The sequence below is a fragment of the Argopecten irradians genome, chromosome 15, assembly GCF_041381155.1.
Source record: "Argopecten irradians isolate NY chromosome 15, Ai_NY, whole genome shotgun sequence".
NCBI classification, from domain to species: domain Eukaryota; kingdom Metazoa; phylum Mollusca; class Bivalvia; order Pectinida; family Pectinidae; genus Argopecten; species Argopecten irradians.
In genome coordinates this window covers 6,452,511-6,472,326 of record NC_091148.1, presented here as the reverse complement: position 1 = coordinate 6,472,326, position 19,816 = coordinate 6,452,511, and the positions used below count along the sequence as shown (strand labels likewise).

The 19,816-nt window shown below is 35.2% G+C and overlaps 1 protein-coding gene across 5 annotated transcripts in view; it reads right to left on the bottom strand.

The window, feature by feature from the left end:
* The window catches only part of LOC138309277 (nipped-B-like protein B), a 126,399-nt gene that overhangs the window by 79,901 nt on the left and 26,682 nt on the right, over positions 1-19,816 (bottom strand). For all 5 annotated transcript variants that reach the window (XM_069250448.1, XM_069250447.1, XM_069250449.1 and 2 more), the window contains exons 2-7: positions 6,416-6,897; positions 4,550-4,587; positions 3,252-3,470; positions 2,636-2,772; positions 1,929-2,057; positions 892-1,062 (exon numbers count right to left, since the gene is read on the bottom strand). In XM_069250448.1, coding sequence (XP_069106549.1) covers positions 892-1,062; positions 1,929-2,057; positions 2,636-2,772; positions 3,252-3,470; positions 4,550-4,587; positions 6,416-6,829 — 1,108 coding nt within the window. In that variant the 5' untranslated portion in view covers positions 6,830-6,897. The remainder of the gene's footprint in view (positions 1-891; positions 1,063-1,928; positions 2,058-2,635; positions 2,773-3,251; positions 3,471-4,549; positions 4,588-6,415; positions 6,898-19,816) is intronic.

The window sequence follows — 19,816 nt, the reverse complement described above, 5'->3', positions numbered from 1 at the left end:
TCTATATATTTTTAGACTTAGCCCTTTCAATGACCCAAAAGTTGTTTGTTTTCATCGTAATGTGTAAAAAGAGTGGGTCGGTACGATTTGCATATAGTGTTAAATACGGTCTCTGTCACATAGGTGACGGAGCATGCTTCTTTGGCTCAGTTGGTAGAGTCATTGCTTTTCACATCGGAGACTGGATTTCTATTTCTGGTTGGGCACTCAACAGGAATTATGAGTATTTTCCCCTGTTTTTCCACATTCATATTGTGATATCACAGGTTTGACTGGATACCAGAAAGTAAGCTTCAGTTATTGATAACATCTTCTAAAGCAAAATTCTAACACTAGATTATTTTCCCCTAGTTTCAGACAAGTTGCAGAAACAGAAATTTATCAAGCCAATTTTCAATTCTGTTTTTAATATTTTCTGACCTGCATATCTTTATGATTTAAATCTTTTAAAGATGCTCCGCCGCCGACAAAGCATTAACGATACTCATTATTTGAACAATAACTGATGTTTAATCGTCTTTAAACGTGAATTAACACAAGAATAAATATACAATAATTTTGTTTGCTTTTCGTATATGTGCAAACTGTACTTCATTCCATATAGAGCATAGTGCCATGGATTTTTTTCGGGACAGAATTAATAATTTTTTATATTTTTACCTTGAAAAAATAAGAAGCTCAAACTTTCCAATGATGGTAATGGTGTAAAGTAAGTAACTTTTGTCACTAAATAAAATTACTTGTTTGTCTGTGTTTTTGATAGAGAAAATTTACCATATTTCAGCAATGGAGCATCTTTAATGAAAGTTGTCCTTGTCAATTTCATAATTTGAACTTTACTCTCTTAACCTTCATGACCTCTAACCAGGTCATGAGTTGGGGGAGACTTACCTTTGTCTATGTCATAGTCTGAACTTTGACCTATTGACCCCTGGTGACCCCTGTCTTGGTCATGACTCGAGTCGTCTTCGTTGTAGCCGAAACTTTGTTTATCTGCGAGAATCCCTTCGTCCTCTGTATCAACAGACTCTGATGCTGTTCCGGTTTTCTTTTTCCCACCGTCTGAATTAAAAAATCAATTCAACTCTGTTATACAGTGATTACTTAACAACTATTCAGTAATTCTCTTTCTTTGCAAAAATATTTACAGCAAAATTTCTTTAGGGGAAGGGGGTTTCTATTCAGCCCCTACATACCTTTTAATTCTTTACCGTCTTTTCATAAATTTTTATATTTAGAAAAAGTTAAAATGTTGCATGCAAAGATTTCAAAGAATCCAAGATGGTGTCCTGTCGGCCATCTTGTTCACCGATCGGTCCTAAAATGCAATATGCATAACTTGGGCCCTAGAGAGACCTGCATATAAATTTGACAATAACCTCACAGTTAACTACTAAAATTAATACCCTCGGTATGAAATTTCTTCATGATAGAAAAAAAAAAAAATCAAAATCTATTATCAAGGGTAGACAACTCTTCAAAATATTTTTGAGAAGGCTTTATTTAATAATTACATGCTTCCTCAATACTCCAGGGGTTACTATCACTGTCAATTTACATCCACCTCTGGGATATATTTCCTAACAAAACTGAATTCTCTTTGTGCAACAATTCGTGTATATGATGAGACAGGATACTTTGACCTTTTGATATACATCAAAATAATAAGGTTAATTAATTAAATAAATAATTGATAGTGTAACACTGTATTGACTAACTGAAATTCGATATCAATACTTTTTAATCCTCAAAAGACAAACATATTGTAGGCCTACAATTTTATTCCTGAGCTTTCAGTTTTACTGTGACATTCTGTGGTGGATGTTAGTAACAACAGTGATAGTAACTCCTCGAGTATCAAGGATGTATCATTCATTGATTGATGAATGTTATAACAATGGATCTCAGATATTCAATATGGTGTTTACCTTGACCTTGACCTATGGCTGTTGCTATGGGCGGTAAAAATGTCCTTTGACCTTGGTCACTCCGTGATTTCAGCGTTCGGTCCAGTTCTTCCTCAATCAGCTGCATCTCCTCCTTGGTCAAACTAGGCACTGGTCAAAGTAAGTCATGTGATATTAGTTCTAGGTCTGATGACATAAAGTTTGGTTACATAACTATGTATGTTTGATAATATTTAATCACATGACACTTGTAATAAAAATTGACAGCTCACCAGCTAACAGCATGTGACTTTGTATTTTGCTTTGTGTATGCTACGACATTTTCTCCAACATTAAATGAACATACTGCCTGGAGATCATTCAGTCAGCACATTTACAAATTTGATCATAACAATTAATTCACCATACTGTAACAGGAGAGCAAAAAAATGTTATGTAACAGTTCATGAATATGAAGAATGAAAATTAAGTTAGAAACAAGTAAAAAAAAACCAACATGGCGTAGACAGTATTTTGAAGGCTCAGTCAAGGGATTGGGACATGAACCATATTTCTAAGTTTGTTCTCAGACCACTGGAGGGAGTGTACAGAATTACCTTTAGAGGTGTTGGGTACCAGAAGGTCGGGGAGATATGGTTCAATATCTCCGTGTACAGAATTACCTTTAGAGGTGTTGGGTACCAGAAGGTCGGGGAGATATGGTTCAATATCTCCGTGTGCAGAATTACCTTTAGAGGTCTTGCGTACCAGAAGGTCGGGCAGAGTAAGTCGCCAGTTGTCACCGTAATGTTTCTTCAGTTCGTCCTGTAAGGTCCGTGCCTGTGTGAGTCCACCTGTCGTCTTGTATAGATTGTCAAGGTGATAGCTGCAAAAATAAATAAACAAATTAATAGAAATGAATTAATTTAATGATGAATAAATAAATCAATTAATTAATAACTGAACTAATAATACAAGGAGGGGATTAGGCTTATCAGGCGAAGACTTTTTCAACAACAACAAAAATTCCATCTTGCATTAAATGTTGTGACTATATAAACTATAATACCAACATCACAAAATTAACAAGAGGCCTATGGGCCTAAACGGTCATCTGACTACTGACACAATACAGCACAGTCAAAATATACAGTAGGGATAAACAACTTTACATCAATATACTGAAGTAGACTAAAAATGATCACCTTTTCTTCAACAAAATTAAAGGATTGTAAACATGGACTAGAAAATCTTCAGTAGTATAGCATGTAGCATTTTGACCCTCTTGGTCAGATGACGGCCATGTTTTTTTGTATAGCAAAGGTGAACAAATTTACTGTACAAACTTAACATGGTATATCTTACTGTGGTTTTGAGGTTCGATCACACCCTGGACATAACATATGTTGTCGACATCCGAAACAGAATCCGGGAAAGGTGTATTCTGGATCCCGTCGGTCCGTTTCCGATAGGAGCTTCTGATGTAACAGGATACTGTGTACAATCGGAAAGTATCGCTTCGGTGAAGCGAGAAATTCCTGGCGTAGGAAAGACAGTGACGGAACATGAGGAAGGTGGTTCAAGCTACAAAAAAAAATATTTTTTAGCATGAAACACATTGTTTTAGCAGGAAACACATTGTTTTAGCAGGAAATTGTTTTAGCAGGAAACACATGTTTTAGCAGGAAACACATTGTTTTAGCAGGAAACATTGTTAACCATAAAGCACGTTATTGTTTAAGCACAAAATTAATCATTTTAACATTAAGCCCATTTATTTACCTTAAAATAAATTGGTTTAACACATTTCACAATGTTTAAGCAAAAATTTCAGTGTAGTATTTTTTTTATTTTCTGGCTAATTTCATTTATATATAAACACATATGTGCCCTCATTCGGGTATCAAGGCTATATATGTCATACTGTATTCGACCCAATAAGTGCTCCAATCACTCTTTTTTTATTCGTCAATTTCACTAACTTCGAATAAAATATAGACTTTAAATATGAATTAAGCCTGTAACTGTGTTGGTTTCTTTACTGATTTCTTTTGCAATTTGATTTATGGCTTACTTTGCAGAAAAAATTAATGGAAACCTAGTCTAAAGTTCTAATAATTGCCCCCTTAAATGTGCTTCAATTTTTAAGCGCCTTGGCGCTTATTGGAATATTGGGTAGAATATGGTAACCATATCTTATACTTGGCTATTAATGGATATCAATCTTAATAAACCTACACACTAAGAATATTTTTGATGCAATAAGCACCGTAGAGAAAGTTTAGAAGGCCAAGTGACCAAGTATAGCAAGGTTATTTTCCTACACAGGAGAAATTATAATTTGAATCATTTGAAATCTTGAGAAATTGGTCTTATTCGGCTGGTGGTCTTTATACAGAGGTGGTCCCTAAGTCAATCTTGAATATTTAGCATGTAGAAAATAATGATTCCAATCTAGGACACCATGTAAATTAACTTACATATCAACTCACTCACCCCTAAAATTTCATAATGGACTAGTCTAGTCTTTGATTTAGTAAAGTTTAAATGTGTTCTCAGGGGTGAGCCAAGGCCTATGAATGGGGAGGGAGCCTACATATGTATAAGAATGAGGGTGTGTATTTGGGTCAAATACATCTAATTCATTGTTTTTTTTATCCTACCTTTCAGCAACAAAGGCAACATCATCAACGTCCACTTCCTGGCAAGGAGAAAAAGCATGGAAAACTGATCAAGAAATTAGATTAAAAGTTTTCATTATTCAAGGACTTTATCAGATAAATTGTTTGCATACATTGCATTAGGCAAGTGGTCGTTCAAACCAGATTGGAAGTAAGATGGGATGGATCAAACATAAAGCACTAAAGAACCGGTAAAATTTTGTGAACTCTGATTGGTACTGGCTTGATTATACCAACCCTCTGCACGTGCTAGCAGCTGTAGCATTTCGCGACAAAAACGAATGCTTTCAAATCAGCTTGAGTTACTTCCCTTGCAATGTATGTCTACTGAAATTTACATGTATATTAACACCAACTTATAAATGCATAACAAAATATGATATATTTTGCTATAAAAAATGACCGCTCCCCATAGGAAGCAATGTAAACGGTTATCGGTTAATCACCGTTATTATGAACACACAGAATTATTTTATATCATTCTTTAGAGAAACGGGCCGTATTCCGATTTCGCTTTCCCAAACAAACTTATCATGAAAAAGTTAAACTAATGTGTTGTGAAAAAATTAGTGAGAGGCCTCCTTCAGTCACAACATAAACTACAGAGTAAATCTTTCTGACATTTAAAGGCCCACTACCTTTCCAAAACGGCTTTTAATTTTCAAAATTGGAATGTAAAACGAGATCGATAATTCTGCAAAGTCTACTACACTAAAAATCACCTTCTGAACAATTGAATTAAAACAGATTACATGTTAATTTTCATAACGCGGGTCGCGCGGTAGTTGACCATTACTGCGTCAGGCGGCAAAACAGCGAAATGACTCTGCAGGTAGGGCGTTAGAATTGTACCTGCTGCCACTATTGCATGATCGTAAAAGGCGACTAAATTTAGGATCTTATCTTTTCTCTTCTTCCTACTTGACTTTATTTAGGTTTCCTAATGCCTCCCTTGGCACCGCCTCACTTTTGGCCTTGAGTTAAGCGTTCGCCCCTGTGAGGAAGGCTCTGGGTTCTGTCCCCTGGCCGAGACACACCAAAGTCTATAAAAGTGGTAGTTTCTGCTCCTGCTTAGCGCTTAGCAAACAGGGAGTGGGACGACTGGTTCGCCCGTTGTCAGTATAATGTGACCGGGTGGGGTGTGTTGCTTGGTGTCTTCGGCGGCATGCTTCAGTGATATAGCACTATAAAAAGGGCAATAGTTCCACTATACAAGAAGACATAACATGAATATACCGCAGTCTCCCAAAACACGCACCTAGCACAACATACACGCAACACACCGCATACATGGGAGGCCGTCCTTACATGACCATAGCTGTTAATAGGACGTAAATTAATCAAACAAACAAACAAACAAACCACTGTTATCATATATCACGCACGAAATCCTGCATATGTTTGGGCCGGTGTTGTGACCTCCTCTTAAGCCATCGGTATATATATTTTCTGACGTGATTAATGTTTTTAAGAAACCTTTATGTTTTGCTCCGGAAACGTAGTGGTCCTTAAAATGAAAATCGCAAAAAATCGTTAGGTGTGCGAAATAACGTTATGCGCGAAATCTAACATGCAGAATTTCATCATTTTTCCGAGATGATTTACATTTTCATGCTGTGATGTACGTTGCCTGCATTTTCAAAATTGCATTAGATTTTTTTTTCTTCTTCCTTGTGACCTTTATTACCAAGGCGGACAATTCAATTCGTCAAATCAGTCAAATGCGACGATAGACGCGGTGACGTCATAAACGTAATGTAAACGAGATCTCATTTCGTCTACGTCCTTGCATTCTACCAATGGAAAGTATTGAACCTATTGGAGATACAAATTGAAGTAATACTCTACCTTATATCTGGTATATTCTGGAAGACTTCTTGACACAACCCGATTTTTCTTCTTCAAATTGTTCATTTTCTGTCGATAAGTTGACATTGACGGACCCACTCGGGAAAAGTCGGGTTTTGCCGGGAGAGGTCCGTGTGGAAGCCGCCATTCTAGAGCTGTGGCCCCGATCCGAGATTTCCGAACATTCAGTTCTGCCCGGTAAATCGCCTCCTGAAGGGTGGTAAATGTGTTAAGTTGCTGTCCTGTACTGTCCTTCAAAATTATTTTTGGAAGTTTATCGGATTCTTGCTTTGTTATGACTTCTTTCTTTTCCACATCTGGCCGGAGTCCATATGGGGTGTCGAATTTTTTGGTTTGATATCTCGAACCTCCCATCAGAGGAGCAAATGTAGATCTCACGTCTCCTGTCGCCATTTTGACGTCCAGATCAGTTATAGATATCAGTGAGCCATCTTATAATACTTGTTAATGTACTCTGGTTTCTGAAAAATGCAAATAAATCGGAATAAATAATGAGATACGAACATGTCTAGGTCATTGAAGAGATAACAGACGTCACAGCCGCGAACGCTCATTTACAAGTTACGGAGAGAAGAAGAAAAAGAGCAAGACAAAGTAGTAGTAGAAGAAGAAGAAGAAGAAGAGCAAGAAGAAAAAGAGCGAGAGCAAGAAGAACTGGAACGAGAGCAACAAGAAGAGCAAGAAGTAAAATAGCGAGAGAAAGAAGAGCAAAAAGAAGAAAAAGAGCAAGAAGATGAAGAAGAGCAATGATTAAATCTTTTTTCAAGTTCCAAAAATGTCTCATTATAACGTGCTGTCCTTGTAAACTCGTAAAGTTTTGTGGATAGGGCAGCACGCAAACTAAAATATCAACAATACACGTAAACATCTCATCTCTATCACTTTGATGGCATGCTTCAGTGATATAGTACTAAAATTTAGGGCAAGAACTCCACTTATTACAAGGAGACATAACACGAATATACTGCAGTCTCCCAAAACAGACATCCCCATACGCAACACATTCCGCACAGGATCGGCCATCCTTAAATAACACTAGACATTAGGACTATTTATCATAATTTTTTGTTAACATATATATATAATTTCATTTTAACACTAATTTTCATTGGTTAGAAGTTTGAGGTTATTTTTGCATAGTCTGGAAGAATTAAACGTCGAATATTATTGCATATTTCGATATCGTGTCTACTCCCTGTTTTTTGTTTGTCTATGACTTCACAAACCAAAAATAAATTGAGAATAATGCTTACATAATTATATGTCGTCAAAATTTGGCGAAAAATGCATCAAAAACATCAAAAGCTATTTCAACCATACATCAGCGTCTTATTTTACAAACAACAATGTTGAGAATGATGCATTTGTAGTGTCAAAAAAACCAAAGAGAATACAACGACAAATTGTGTTGTTTCAGGTATTAATATATTGCTTGTTGAATGTGTATAAATACATGTACTCTGGAATCATAATTCTTCCTTAGTTTATTTTTATATTTAGTTTATTAAATGACTAGCATTAGGGGTGACAAATTTTTTTTTGGAACTTTTTTTATTTTTTCCAGACATATTCTTATACAACAGTAATACATTTTCTCATTCTTACTTAGTAAACAAACACATTTCAAGCTGAATTATCATAGCTATAAACAATTATCTGCATTATTACAGTTATCAATTATCCTTATTCTCAGCTTATTCCTCATCAACACCATCCTTCTCATGCATTCTACTCGATCTTATTCTCCTTGCGACAAATTTTGATTCGAAATTCCACGAAAAATTCCTGATTTCATTGAAATTAGTTTCTCATTATCAAATTGTGTAGATAAATTTCATGGACAAACATCTACATTTCATTATATTGGTCACTAAATACAGTAGATTTAGGTAGTACATGTAAAGTATAAAATTCTGATTTGTACAAGTCCTTTTCATTGTCGCTATTTCCGAGACCAATGCAAGACATATTCAGAATACGTAATCAAGCAATTCATCATTGTCGGTTACATGTCAATTTCGCTAGCCAAGGGTATTAGACCAATTCTTCTCAACTTGGCTACATGTGTAATCAGCCTACACAATGTTGCGGTCTGACACCGGGTTTCCGAGTGTGACTGTTCATTTCAAGTAATATGAGATAAAATGTTTTGCATGAAAAAACGAAATAGAATAAAAAAATCAATCTTTGGTAATTTACACTCACCCGGCTTACACACGAGTCAATCAGAGTGCTATCAGCTAGAGTCAGAGAACAGTGTAATCTTCGACCTTAATCTATAGTCCCATGTAACCAAAGCGGGGAGGATAGTTTTATTTGTTTAGACTGTTTTGATACCGATGATCTCCAGATTCATACTTGACCTTTACCCCAATTGACCTGATGACCTGCATTGACCCCACAGTTTCGATGATACGCCTGTATTAATATCTAGAATCACATATGTGTTTGAGACGGACGAAACAGCTCTTAGGAAGCTTGTTTCAAAAACGACTTCATATACTGAAAAATCATTTCATTTTCACGAGATATCAATTTTCGCGTTGTTATTTGTTATTTAGCGAAAAAATGGAACGCGAATTTAAATTTATCGCGAAAAATTGTGTAAAACTTAGGAGTTGTAACCTAAATCTTGACTATAAACATCAAACAACCAACAATCAAAGCTCGATTGTAAGGCGGAGGGGCCTAGTCTCGAGCGGAGGTTTAGGAAGTTGTTTATATCTGATGTTGCGTAAAGATCCAGAACATTTCCGAAAAAAAAGTTCATTGATTTAATTATAATTAAAACGCCAGATCATCTATATCGATATGCTAGGAGGATGTTACTGCTCAAATAAATGCAATTGACATCCGAAGCACACTTTACTAGAAACGTGACTCTAAACGAGGAATACACACAGAATGAACGAAATTGTTAGAACTCCCGGCTCATCTGTCAAAGTTTATAATCCATATCCACCACAGGAAATGCGGCTCCTTTATCAAGGACTACTTGATCTGACAGAATGTTGCTTCATCAAAACGATGACAAGCGGAATGCACAAGACGAGAGCAAAACTCACACTTTCCAGCTTATCTGTTCACACATTTCTGTTAAAAGTTAAAATCCATATTCAATTAAGGAAATTAATAAAACTTACATGTATCTTCACACTTTCCCGTTCATATGTTCACACTTTCCGTTATGTAATCCATAATATTTAGAATGTATCAATAACCGACAACGACTATACACATCCAATGATAGAATGTTGCTACATCTCAACATCTGTTCTGGAAACTCACTGCCATAGTTGCTAACAAACCCAATCGAATCAAGCCAATTTGGTACGTTTTTAGTTTTAGAATATATTTAAAGCTTTGGGTCCGGTTTTCGTCAGACTAGTAACGGATAAAGTCTAGTTAACCTGTTTTAGAACTGTGACTAGCATTGAAAGCGATCACATACGAAGGAGAGAAAAACTAATTAAATAAACTCCTACAATTTCATAATGAACTGTTCCAGTCTTTCAATTCCGAGAGTTCAATTGAATTTTCAGGGATAAATAAGTTGAGGAAACGCTAACTAATTGTCTAGTATCCGAAACATGCGTTAACATTGATCATTGATAGGGGATTCATCTCAACAACGTTCATGGAACTGGGGATGATGTCAACATCGATATCCAATTTCCGGCTCAAAATGTCACACGCTATCAGTGTTATCGACCTGGTTTACCTATTTAATGGAAATACTGCCCACCCATATGCTGCTCAGGACGATTCCATTTAAAAAGAAAGGTGCAGTGAATTTTCATGTAATTGATCAGCTGGAATGGGAATTGTTAATTTAGAAATGAATGGACAATTAAACAATGACAACACGATTCATCAAATGAATCCGATACCATTGTAACATTCACATTGCTGCTCTAAAATGCTGTACAGTAATGTTTTTGATAAGAAAGTGAAACATCTATGTGAAATACATTGCGTGATCTGAAACAGCTATATCTTAAGGATTTAACGAAATGACGTGACAGCTCGAAATAACAATGCAATATAATCCAGTCGTAACGATTGTATACAAAAAAAAAGACTTTCGCATACAAATGAATAACTGAATAAGAAGAACTGTTCATACAATAATATTTATATCGTGACAAGCTTGTACAGTGTAGAAATTGTCACCCGTGAAAAAAACAAGAAATACGTAAATCATATAAACCTGACCTCATGTAGCCAGGTCGCGAAATTGTAATTCGTTAAAATTTAAATATTTTATCTTATTAAATAAAATTCGCGAAGTTTATGACTCGCGAAAACAACAGTCTATACAGTAAAACCGTCAATTCGGAAAAATTCTACTGCAAATAGCATTACCGATATCTATTGAATAGACTATATCAGAAAGTAAAAACGTCGAGTGAATCTACAAATTTTATGTAATTAGGTCATATGAAACCTTAGGTAAACTGTTTTATTGACATGAGCTAAAATAGGTTCGAACAATGTCGACACGCGATCAGGTATCTCTAATGTTTGTTTTGAAATACATTATACCGGTAACATGTTTGCTTTCACTAATGAAATCGGAGGTAATATGGTGTGAGCCTAGGATAAGTAGAAAATGTCGCATAAATCACTATATTCAGATTTTTATGTTTGTTCATATATGAAGTTGCCACGACTGTAAGATTCTATATATCTCTTATAAGTACAACTTTTCTTTGCTTTAAGATAGCTTGGATACAAAGTTTCCGTCCACAGAGACCATCGTTCGACAACATGTATTGATTATGCTGTCATAATTACTGTACCCATGGCATGGCTGAATGGATAAAAACACACAGTGTAAATGTATATACACGGGGAAATATTTTTACGTTTCTATCAAACAAAATATTTATAAAAGAGCAAAATACTTACAAAAATGAAAAAAAAAATCCAACAACAGAAAATATGGACAAATAGAACACTATTTTTTATTGTTTTAACGTAGATTTGTGAATATCAATAACAGATGTATTTAAGAAAGAAGAAAGCAATCATCAGGTATTACACAGGCAATATTTCTTCACGTGAATTTCACGTGAACCTGTCCTCAATATGTTAAAGTGAAGTGCTGTTCCTTAAGACATTAACATGCAGTATGACAAGCTTGCATTCTCGTACGGTCCTCTTTCTATTCAAACGCTGTTTAAATACAGATTTTGTTTTATATAGATGACTCGAATGAAAATAAAGAGAAAGTTCTTTTGAACTCCTGGAACTAGCGAGACGGCATAGGGAGACGATATATCACAGAATGAATTATATAAGTAAAACAAAGTGGTTTCATGATGAAAATGACAAAAATGGCCATTTTCAACTTTTGGTTACGTACTCGGCTATACCTGGTGATACTAGGTTGCAAAAAAGTAGAACAAAACAAGAAAAAAAGAAAAGAAAAAAAAAACAACAAAAATCCAAAACAGAGAATACTCTCAAGTTTGAAACTGTTATCACTATATTTGTACCTATCCACAACCAAAATGATAATGTATGATTGTTGAACTGAACCCAACACCGGTGATATCCTTAATTAATTGGTATAAGACTTCGTCCTAGTTGTTGTCAATAGACGCGATATATTGTACTATTTATTACTAAATTATTTATACTGTAGAATTACACGGGCTGTTAAGTGTTTTTTATCACTCATTGTATTATACTCAAACAATACATCACATAAAGGGATGCATTGAAAGTGGAAACAGTTAAATACTATCTAATGTATTATTTAATAACGAAATAAAGGGCACCAGTGGACCATAAAAATGGGAAAATAAAGGCTATTATTTCAAATCACAATTGATTATTTTTCGTTCCTAAGGACAACCTCTAATTAAGAATAATTATAATTATTATTAGTATTCTCTGTCATCGTTAAATAGCGGTAATTTCTGCTAATGCTTAGCTCAGAATAACGGGAGTGGGACGACTGGTTTGTCTATTATCAGTATAATGTAATCGGGTGGGGTGTGCTTGTTCGACGGTATGATTCAGTGAGATACCACTATAGTATCGACCAAAGGTTCCACTATTACAATTAGACAAACCACGAACACACTGTAGTCTCCTAAAATGCACAAGCAATTACCACAAGCCACCATCTGTATCCACAAGAGAGGTTGTTCTTCAATTACCTTTTAGTGGCTATGAAGGGGGCGTTAAGTATAAATATGCAACCAACCAATACACAGTGTGATAACATAAATATTTTATTTTTGGAAAAATCGTTCTTGCTTGATAATTGATTTGGGAAATTTATTAATGTTTTAGCGTAAAATTTCTGCAACGGAAAGCGCTGAAATATCATATCCACTAGAAATTCGTTCATAGTATCTAGTAAGATAGGCCATGTAACTATCTTCAACAAACGAGATAATATTGTATAACGACATGAATTGGTTTCCACTTTTCCATGTCCGACAAATCTGGATAATAGCTAGAAGCTGTGTGTGTTATGGAAAACGTGGTTACCAGGGCCCAATTGTTCAAACGGTGATTAGGCTAATCACATATTAACGACAACTTTCAAATCATAATGAAATAATTTCTGGTAATAAAAAAATTACAGAAATTTATAAATCTAAGAACTCCATTCTTTACCTACTTGCTGAATTTTTTAGTGAAAATATAATCACAGGTTTTGCAATAAATGAGAAATGAAAATTTTACAAATCACGTGATTAAGCGTATCATCCTTTAAACAACTGGACACATGACGTTAAATACGAAAGCGACGAACATACTTTACATGTGCAATTAAAATTGTTGAACTTTTCATGTGACAGATCTGCTATCAGTGATATAGTTTCTGCTCTCTACGCGTGTATAGTACGGCCATTTCGATAAAATATTGATGACGTTTTGTCAAAGCATTGTGCTCTCTCAGTCTCGAAATAAAGGTAATAAATCTATCCCCTCATTATGTGTTGTCCTGCTTATGTACATACCATTGTGATGGCACCCTCACACGATGATAAAAAATCTACCCTGAATACGGACAAAACAACATGATTTATAGACCGATACTCGGTACGGAATAGATATGTTTATGTGGCATATCGATACAACAGGCAGTTTGAAGACACGATCATACTGAACATCGTTAATATGGTGTCTGTCGTCAGATTTAAATGAATGTACTTTCTGTTTTTTATCTTTTCATTTCATACAGAGATTTATGATTCTGTTCTGAAATCAATTTGAAGAGACTCTCATCTATCATGAACTACATTTTATTCACTACTGAAAATCATTATCCCCGGGTAGGGGCTATCATAGAATTATGGCAGCGTTTGCTGTCAGATTTAAGCATTATTTTCTTTATAATGTTATGTATGACACTAAATACACGTAGTTATGAGATAAGGGAGATAACTCCTATAGCTTTTTTTTCAATACATCCTATGAAGGTCATATCATTGATTTAGGTTATAGAACTTTCTAGAATATAATCATGTATAAACAAATATGTTTGTAAACATGTTGATTTTAAGTAGAGATCTAGAATGATCTATTTCCAGAAAGTTATGTGTGTTTATTTGTTTACTGCTTTTAGTTAGATATTTCTAGAAGTAGAAGGTTCTCCAATATTCTTGAATTATGGTTAAGCTATATATACTCCAGCTGCCCAAGGCTAATCAGAACTGTAATGAGACCTGTAATAAGACATATCAAGAATTGTACAGCGCCATATAAGATTCTATTGGGAGAGCTATTGTGACTTTATCTGTGGATTATTACAACACTTTGTGTTGGATTTATTCATATTGCCTAGAACTTTACAAATCATCGGTGGACATTCAATTTCCTTGTGGATTTGTGATTATTGTTAATTTGAAACCTGGAAGGATCAAGGATTATACCAGGACATTCGCATACAGATAAGTAACACTTTAAATCATCGTACTAGTCTTGTACCACCACCAATTACTTTAGATATTGTAAACCATCTCTGTATAATATTGTATATATAATTAAATTGTGTTTTGAATTTAGCTGCTGGTTTCTCCTTTCTGTTATTCGTTAATGTAACAGAATTGGGGGCTCGTCCGGGATCGATATTCAATTTGTGAAATCTAACTTTGAAAAATTAATTAAGAAATTTTCAAAATTTGTGTACAAACTTTGGGTTTACATTTGAAACCAACAGCTAGATAAATATGACTACTATGCAGGTAGAACAGTTTGTTAAAGCGCCATCCCTGGAAGTTCTTTTGCAAGTTAGTAAGAAGGATTTACTGTTATTGGGTAAACATTTAGGCCTTACTATCAAAACTAATTTGAGGAAAGCTGAAATTAGGAATGTAATTATAAGATATTTTGTTGACAAAGGCAAATTTGACTCTAGTGCATTAGATAGTATAGAGGAAACAGTCAGTTCAGAAATTCAAATTAGACAAATGGAACTTGAACATGAAATGAAACTAAGACAAATGGAAATAGATAAAGAGAATGAAATGAGAGAAAGAGAAATAGAAAAGGAGTTAAGAGAAAAAGAAATTGAGAAAGAATTAAAAGAAAAAGAGAGAGATCAGATGTTAGAGCTAGAGAAGCAAAAAATTCAAGCTGAAACAGAACTTAGAATTAAAGAATTAGAACTAGCTTCTCAAGACAGTTCAAGTAATCCAACTTTTAGGGGTTTACAAGGAAACAGAGGTTTTGATGTCAGTAGAAACATTAGGTTAGTTCCTACTCCTTTTCAAGAGAAAGAAGTTGACAAGTATTTTCTGCATTTTGAGAAAATAGCTGATAGTATGAAATGGCCTGAAGATAAGCTTACAATGCTTCTTCAAAGTGTCTTGATTGGTAAAGCTAGAGACATTTATTCTTCTTTATCTGTAGATGAGATTTCAAATTACCAAGTAGTCAAGAAAGCTATTTTGAAAGTTTATGAGTTAGTTCCTGAGGCTTACCGCCAGAAATTTCGAAACTCGAGAAAGAGAGATGAACAAACTCATGTAGAATTTGCCAGAGAAAAGGAACAATTATTTAATAGGTGGTGTGATTCTAAAGAAATTGATGAGGATTTCGGTAAATTGAGGCAATTATTGTTGATAGAGGAGTTTAAACGTTGTAGATGCAATTAAAATTGTTGAACTTTTCATGTGACAGATCTGCTATCAGTGATATAGTTTCTGCTCTCTACGCGTGTATAGTACGGCCATTTCGATAAAATATTGATGACGTTTTGTCAAAGCATTGTGCTCTCTCAGTCTCGAAATAAAGGTAATAAATCTATCCCCTCATTATGTGTTGTCCTGCTTATGTACATACCATTGTGATGGCACCCTCACACGATGATAAAAAATCTACCCTGAATACGGACAAAACAACATGATTTATAGACCGATACTCGGTACGGAATAGATATGTTTATGTGGCATATCGATACAACAGGCAGTTTGAAGACACGATCATACTGAACATCGTTAATATGGTGTCTGTCGTCAGATTTAAATGAATGTACTTTCTGTTTTTTATCTTTTCATTTCATACAGAGATTTATGATTCTGTTCTGAAATCAATTTGAAGAGACTCTCATCTATCATGAACTACATTTTATTCACTACTGAAAATCATTATCCCCGGGTAGGGGCTATCATAGAATTATGGCAGCGTTTGCTGTCAGATTTAAGCATTATTTTCTTTATAATGTTATGTATGACACTAAATACACGTAGTTATGAGATAAGGGAGATAACTCCTATAGCTTTTTTTTCAATACATCCTATGAAGGTCATATCATTGATTTAGGTTATAGAACTTTCTAGAATATAATCATGTATAAACAAATATGTTTGTAAACATGTTGATTTTAAGTAGAGATCTAGAATGATCTATTTCCAGAAAGTTATGTGTGTTTATTTGTTTACTGCTTTTAGTTAGATATTTCTAGAAGTAGAAGGTTCTCCAATATTCTTGAATTATGGTTAAGCTATATATACTCCAGCTGCCCAAGGCTAATCAGAACTGTAATGAGACCTGTAATAAGACATATCAAGAATTGTACAGCGCCATATAAGATTCTATTGGGAGAGCTATTGTGACTTTATCTGTGGATTATTACAACACTTTGTGTTGGATTTATTCATATTGCCTAGAACTTTACAAATCATCGGTGGACATTCAATTTCCTTGTGGATTTGTGATTATTGTTAATTTGAAACCTGGAAGGATCAAGGATTATACCAGGACATTCGCATACAGATAAGTAACACTTTAAATCATCGTACTAGTCTTGTACCACCACCAATTACTTTAGATATTGTAAACCATCTCTGTATAATATTGTATATATAATTAAATTGTGTTTTGAATTTAGCTGCTGGTTTCTCCTTTCTGTTATTCGTTAATGTAACAGAATTGGGGGCTCGTCCGGGATCGATATTCAATTTGTGAAATCTAACTTTGAAAAATTAATTAAGAAATTTTCAAAATTTGTGTACAAACTTTGGGTTTACATTTGAAACCAACAGCTAGATAAATATGACTACTATGCAGGTAGAACAGTTTGTTAAAGCGCCATCCCTGGAAGTTCTTTTGCAAGTTAGTAAGAAGGATTTACTGTTATTGGGTAAACATTTAGGCCTTACTATCAAAACTAATTTGAGGAAAGCTGAAATTAGGAATGTAATTATAAGATATTTTGTTGACAAAGGCAAATTTGACTCTAGTGCATTAGATAGTATAGAGGAAACAGTCAGTTCAGAAATTCAAATTAGACAAATGGAACTTGAACATGAAATGAAACTAAGACAAATGGAAATAGATAAAGAGAATGAAATGAGAGAAAGAGAAATAGAAAAGGAGTTAAGAGAAAAAGAAATTGAGAAAGAATTAAAAGAAAAAGAGAGAGATCAGATGTTAGAGCTAGAGAAGCAAAAAATTCAAGCTGAAACAGAACTTAGAATTAAAGAATTAGAACTAGCTTCTCAAGACAGTTCAAGTAATCCAACTTTTAGGGGTTTACAAGGAAACAGAGGTTTTGATGTCAGTAGAAACATTAGGTTAGTTCCTCCTTTTCAAGAGAAAGAAGTTGACAAGTATTTTCTGCATTTTGAGAAAATAGCTGATAGTATGAAATGGCCTGAAGATAAGCTTACAATGCTTCTTCAAAGTGTCTTGATTGGTAAAGCTAGAGACATTTATTCTTCTTTATCTGTAGATGAGATTTCAAATTACCAAGTAGTCAAGAAAGCTATTTTGAAAGTTTATGAGTTAGTTCCTGAGGCTTACCGTCAGAAATTTCGAAACTCGAGAAAGAGAGATGAACAAACTCATGTAGAATTTGCCAGAGAAAAGGAACAATTATTTAATAGGTGGTGTGATTCTAAAATTCTGAAGAAATCGATGAGGATTTCGGTAAATTGAGGCAATTATTGTTGATAGAGGAGTTTAAACGTTGTGTCCACATAAACATAAAAAACTCATTTAGATGAGAGAAAAGTTGAAACACTTAGTGAAGCAGCTACAATGGCTGATGATTACGCTCTCACCCACAAAGGCTCATTTGCTAAAAAACAGTTCTCAAGACAAAAAACAGTACCACAGGTACTAGTAAATTTGGTCAGCCTAGGAACCCAACCTTTAGTGGCCCTTCCAACGACAAACCTAAATTAGGTGATAAAACTAAGTCTGCTTCTAAAACAGATGATAGGGTAGGTGTGGGGTCTCCTTCTGGTCCTGTTTGTAATTACTGCAAGAAAGTAGGGCATGTTATGTCTGAATGTTATTCTCTCCAGCGTAAGGAGCAAAGGCGTAAACAGTCAGTTCCTTCTGTGTTAGCTATGTCAAAGCCTAGTCAGAAACTTAGTGATATTGTGGAAGATTCTAAAGTGTCTGTTGAGATTAAGAGCTCAGAGTCTGATAGTGTCTTGGAGAAGTACTCTCCCTTCATTTCTGAAGGTTTTGTTTCACTTACTAGTGATATTACCAACTTGAAACCTGTGAAGATTTTGCGAGATACTGGGGCTTCTCATTCTTTGATATTAGATGGCGTAGTGCCTTTGTCTGAGGAGACCTCATCTGGTAGTAGTGTTTTGCTTCAAGGTGTAGAGTTAGGTTTTGTTAATGTGCCTCTCCATTGTGTTTATTTAAAGTCAGATTTGGTTACTGGGCCTGTAACCATTGGTGTTAGACCGGAACTTCCCATAGAGGGCGTGTCGCTCATTTTAGGCAATGACTTGGCTGGAGAGAAAGTTAGGGTAGATCCCTTAGTGTCCAGTATTCCAGATAAAACAGATGATGCTGAGACTATTCAACAGGAATTTTCTGGTATTTTCCCTTCTTGTGCTGTAACTCGTTCAATGAGTAAGAAGGTTTCTGATGTTGCAGTAGTTGAGGATCATTATAGTCCAGGGTTAGGTGACACTTTCTTGGCTCATGATATGGAGGATGTCGGGAGCAAGTGTGATCTTTTGAGCAATCCTGTAGACTTTGATAGTGATAGAGTTGTTCCTAACAAGGGTACTTCTATGTCTGACATGATGAGTAAATCATCTTTGTCTAGAGAGGAGCTTATAGTAGAACAGGAGAAAGATCCTGAAATCTCCTTATTGTGTAATCGGGCTTTGAGTGAGGAAGAGGCTGAGAAAGTCCCTGTTTGTTACTTCCGTCAGTCAGGTGTGTTGATGCGCAAGTGGCGCCCCCCTGATGTGTCTCCCGAGGAAGACTGGAAGGTTGTCAATCAAATAGTTGTCCCACCGAGGTATAGGCAAGATATTCTAAGTTTGTCTCATGACGTACCTATGGCAGGGCATCTAGGTGTGACCAAGACTTATAACAGGATCTTAGATCACTTCTTTTGGCCCAAGTTGAAACGGGATGTGGCTGATTTTTGTAGGTCTTGTCATACTTGTCAGGTGGTAGGGAAACCTAATCAGAAAATCCCTGTTGCACCTTTGCACCCCATTCCAGCATTTGAGGAACCATTTAGTAGAGTCATTATAGACTGTGTAGGTCCTCTACCCAAAACTAAGTCTGGGAATGAGTATCTTTTAACTATCATGTGTGCTTCCACACGCTTTCCTGAAGCCATTCCACTCAGGAATATTAAAGCCCCTAACATAGTCAAGGCTTTGGTTAAATTCTTTACACTGGTTGGTCTTCCATAAGCTGTCCAATCGGACCAAGGTTCGAATTTCATGTCTGGTATTTTTCAACAAGTCATGTACCAGCTCCAGATCAAGCAGTATAAGTCTAGTGCTTATCATCCAGAGTCTCAGGGTGCTTTAGAACGTTTTCATCAGACATTGAAGAATATGATGAGATCTTATTGTTTTGAAAACAAAAGAGATTGGGACGAAGGTATACACATGTTGTTGTTTGGCGTTAGAGAATCTGTAC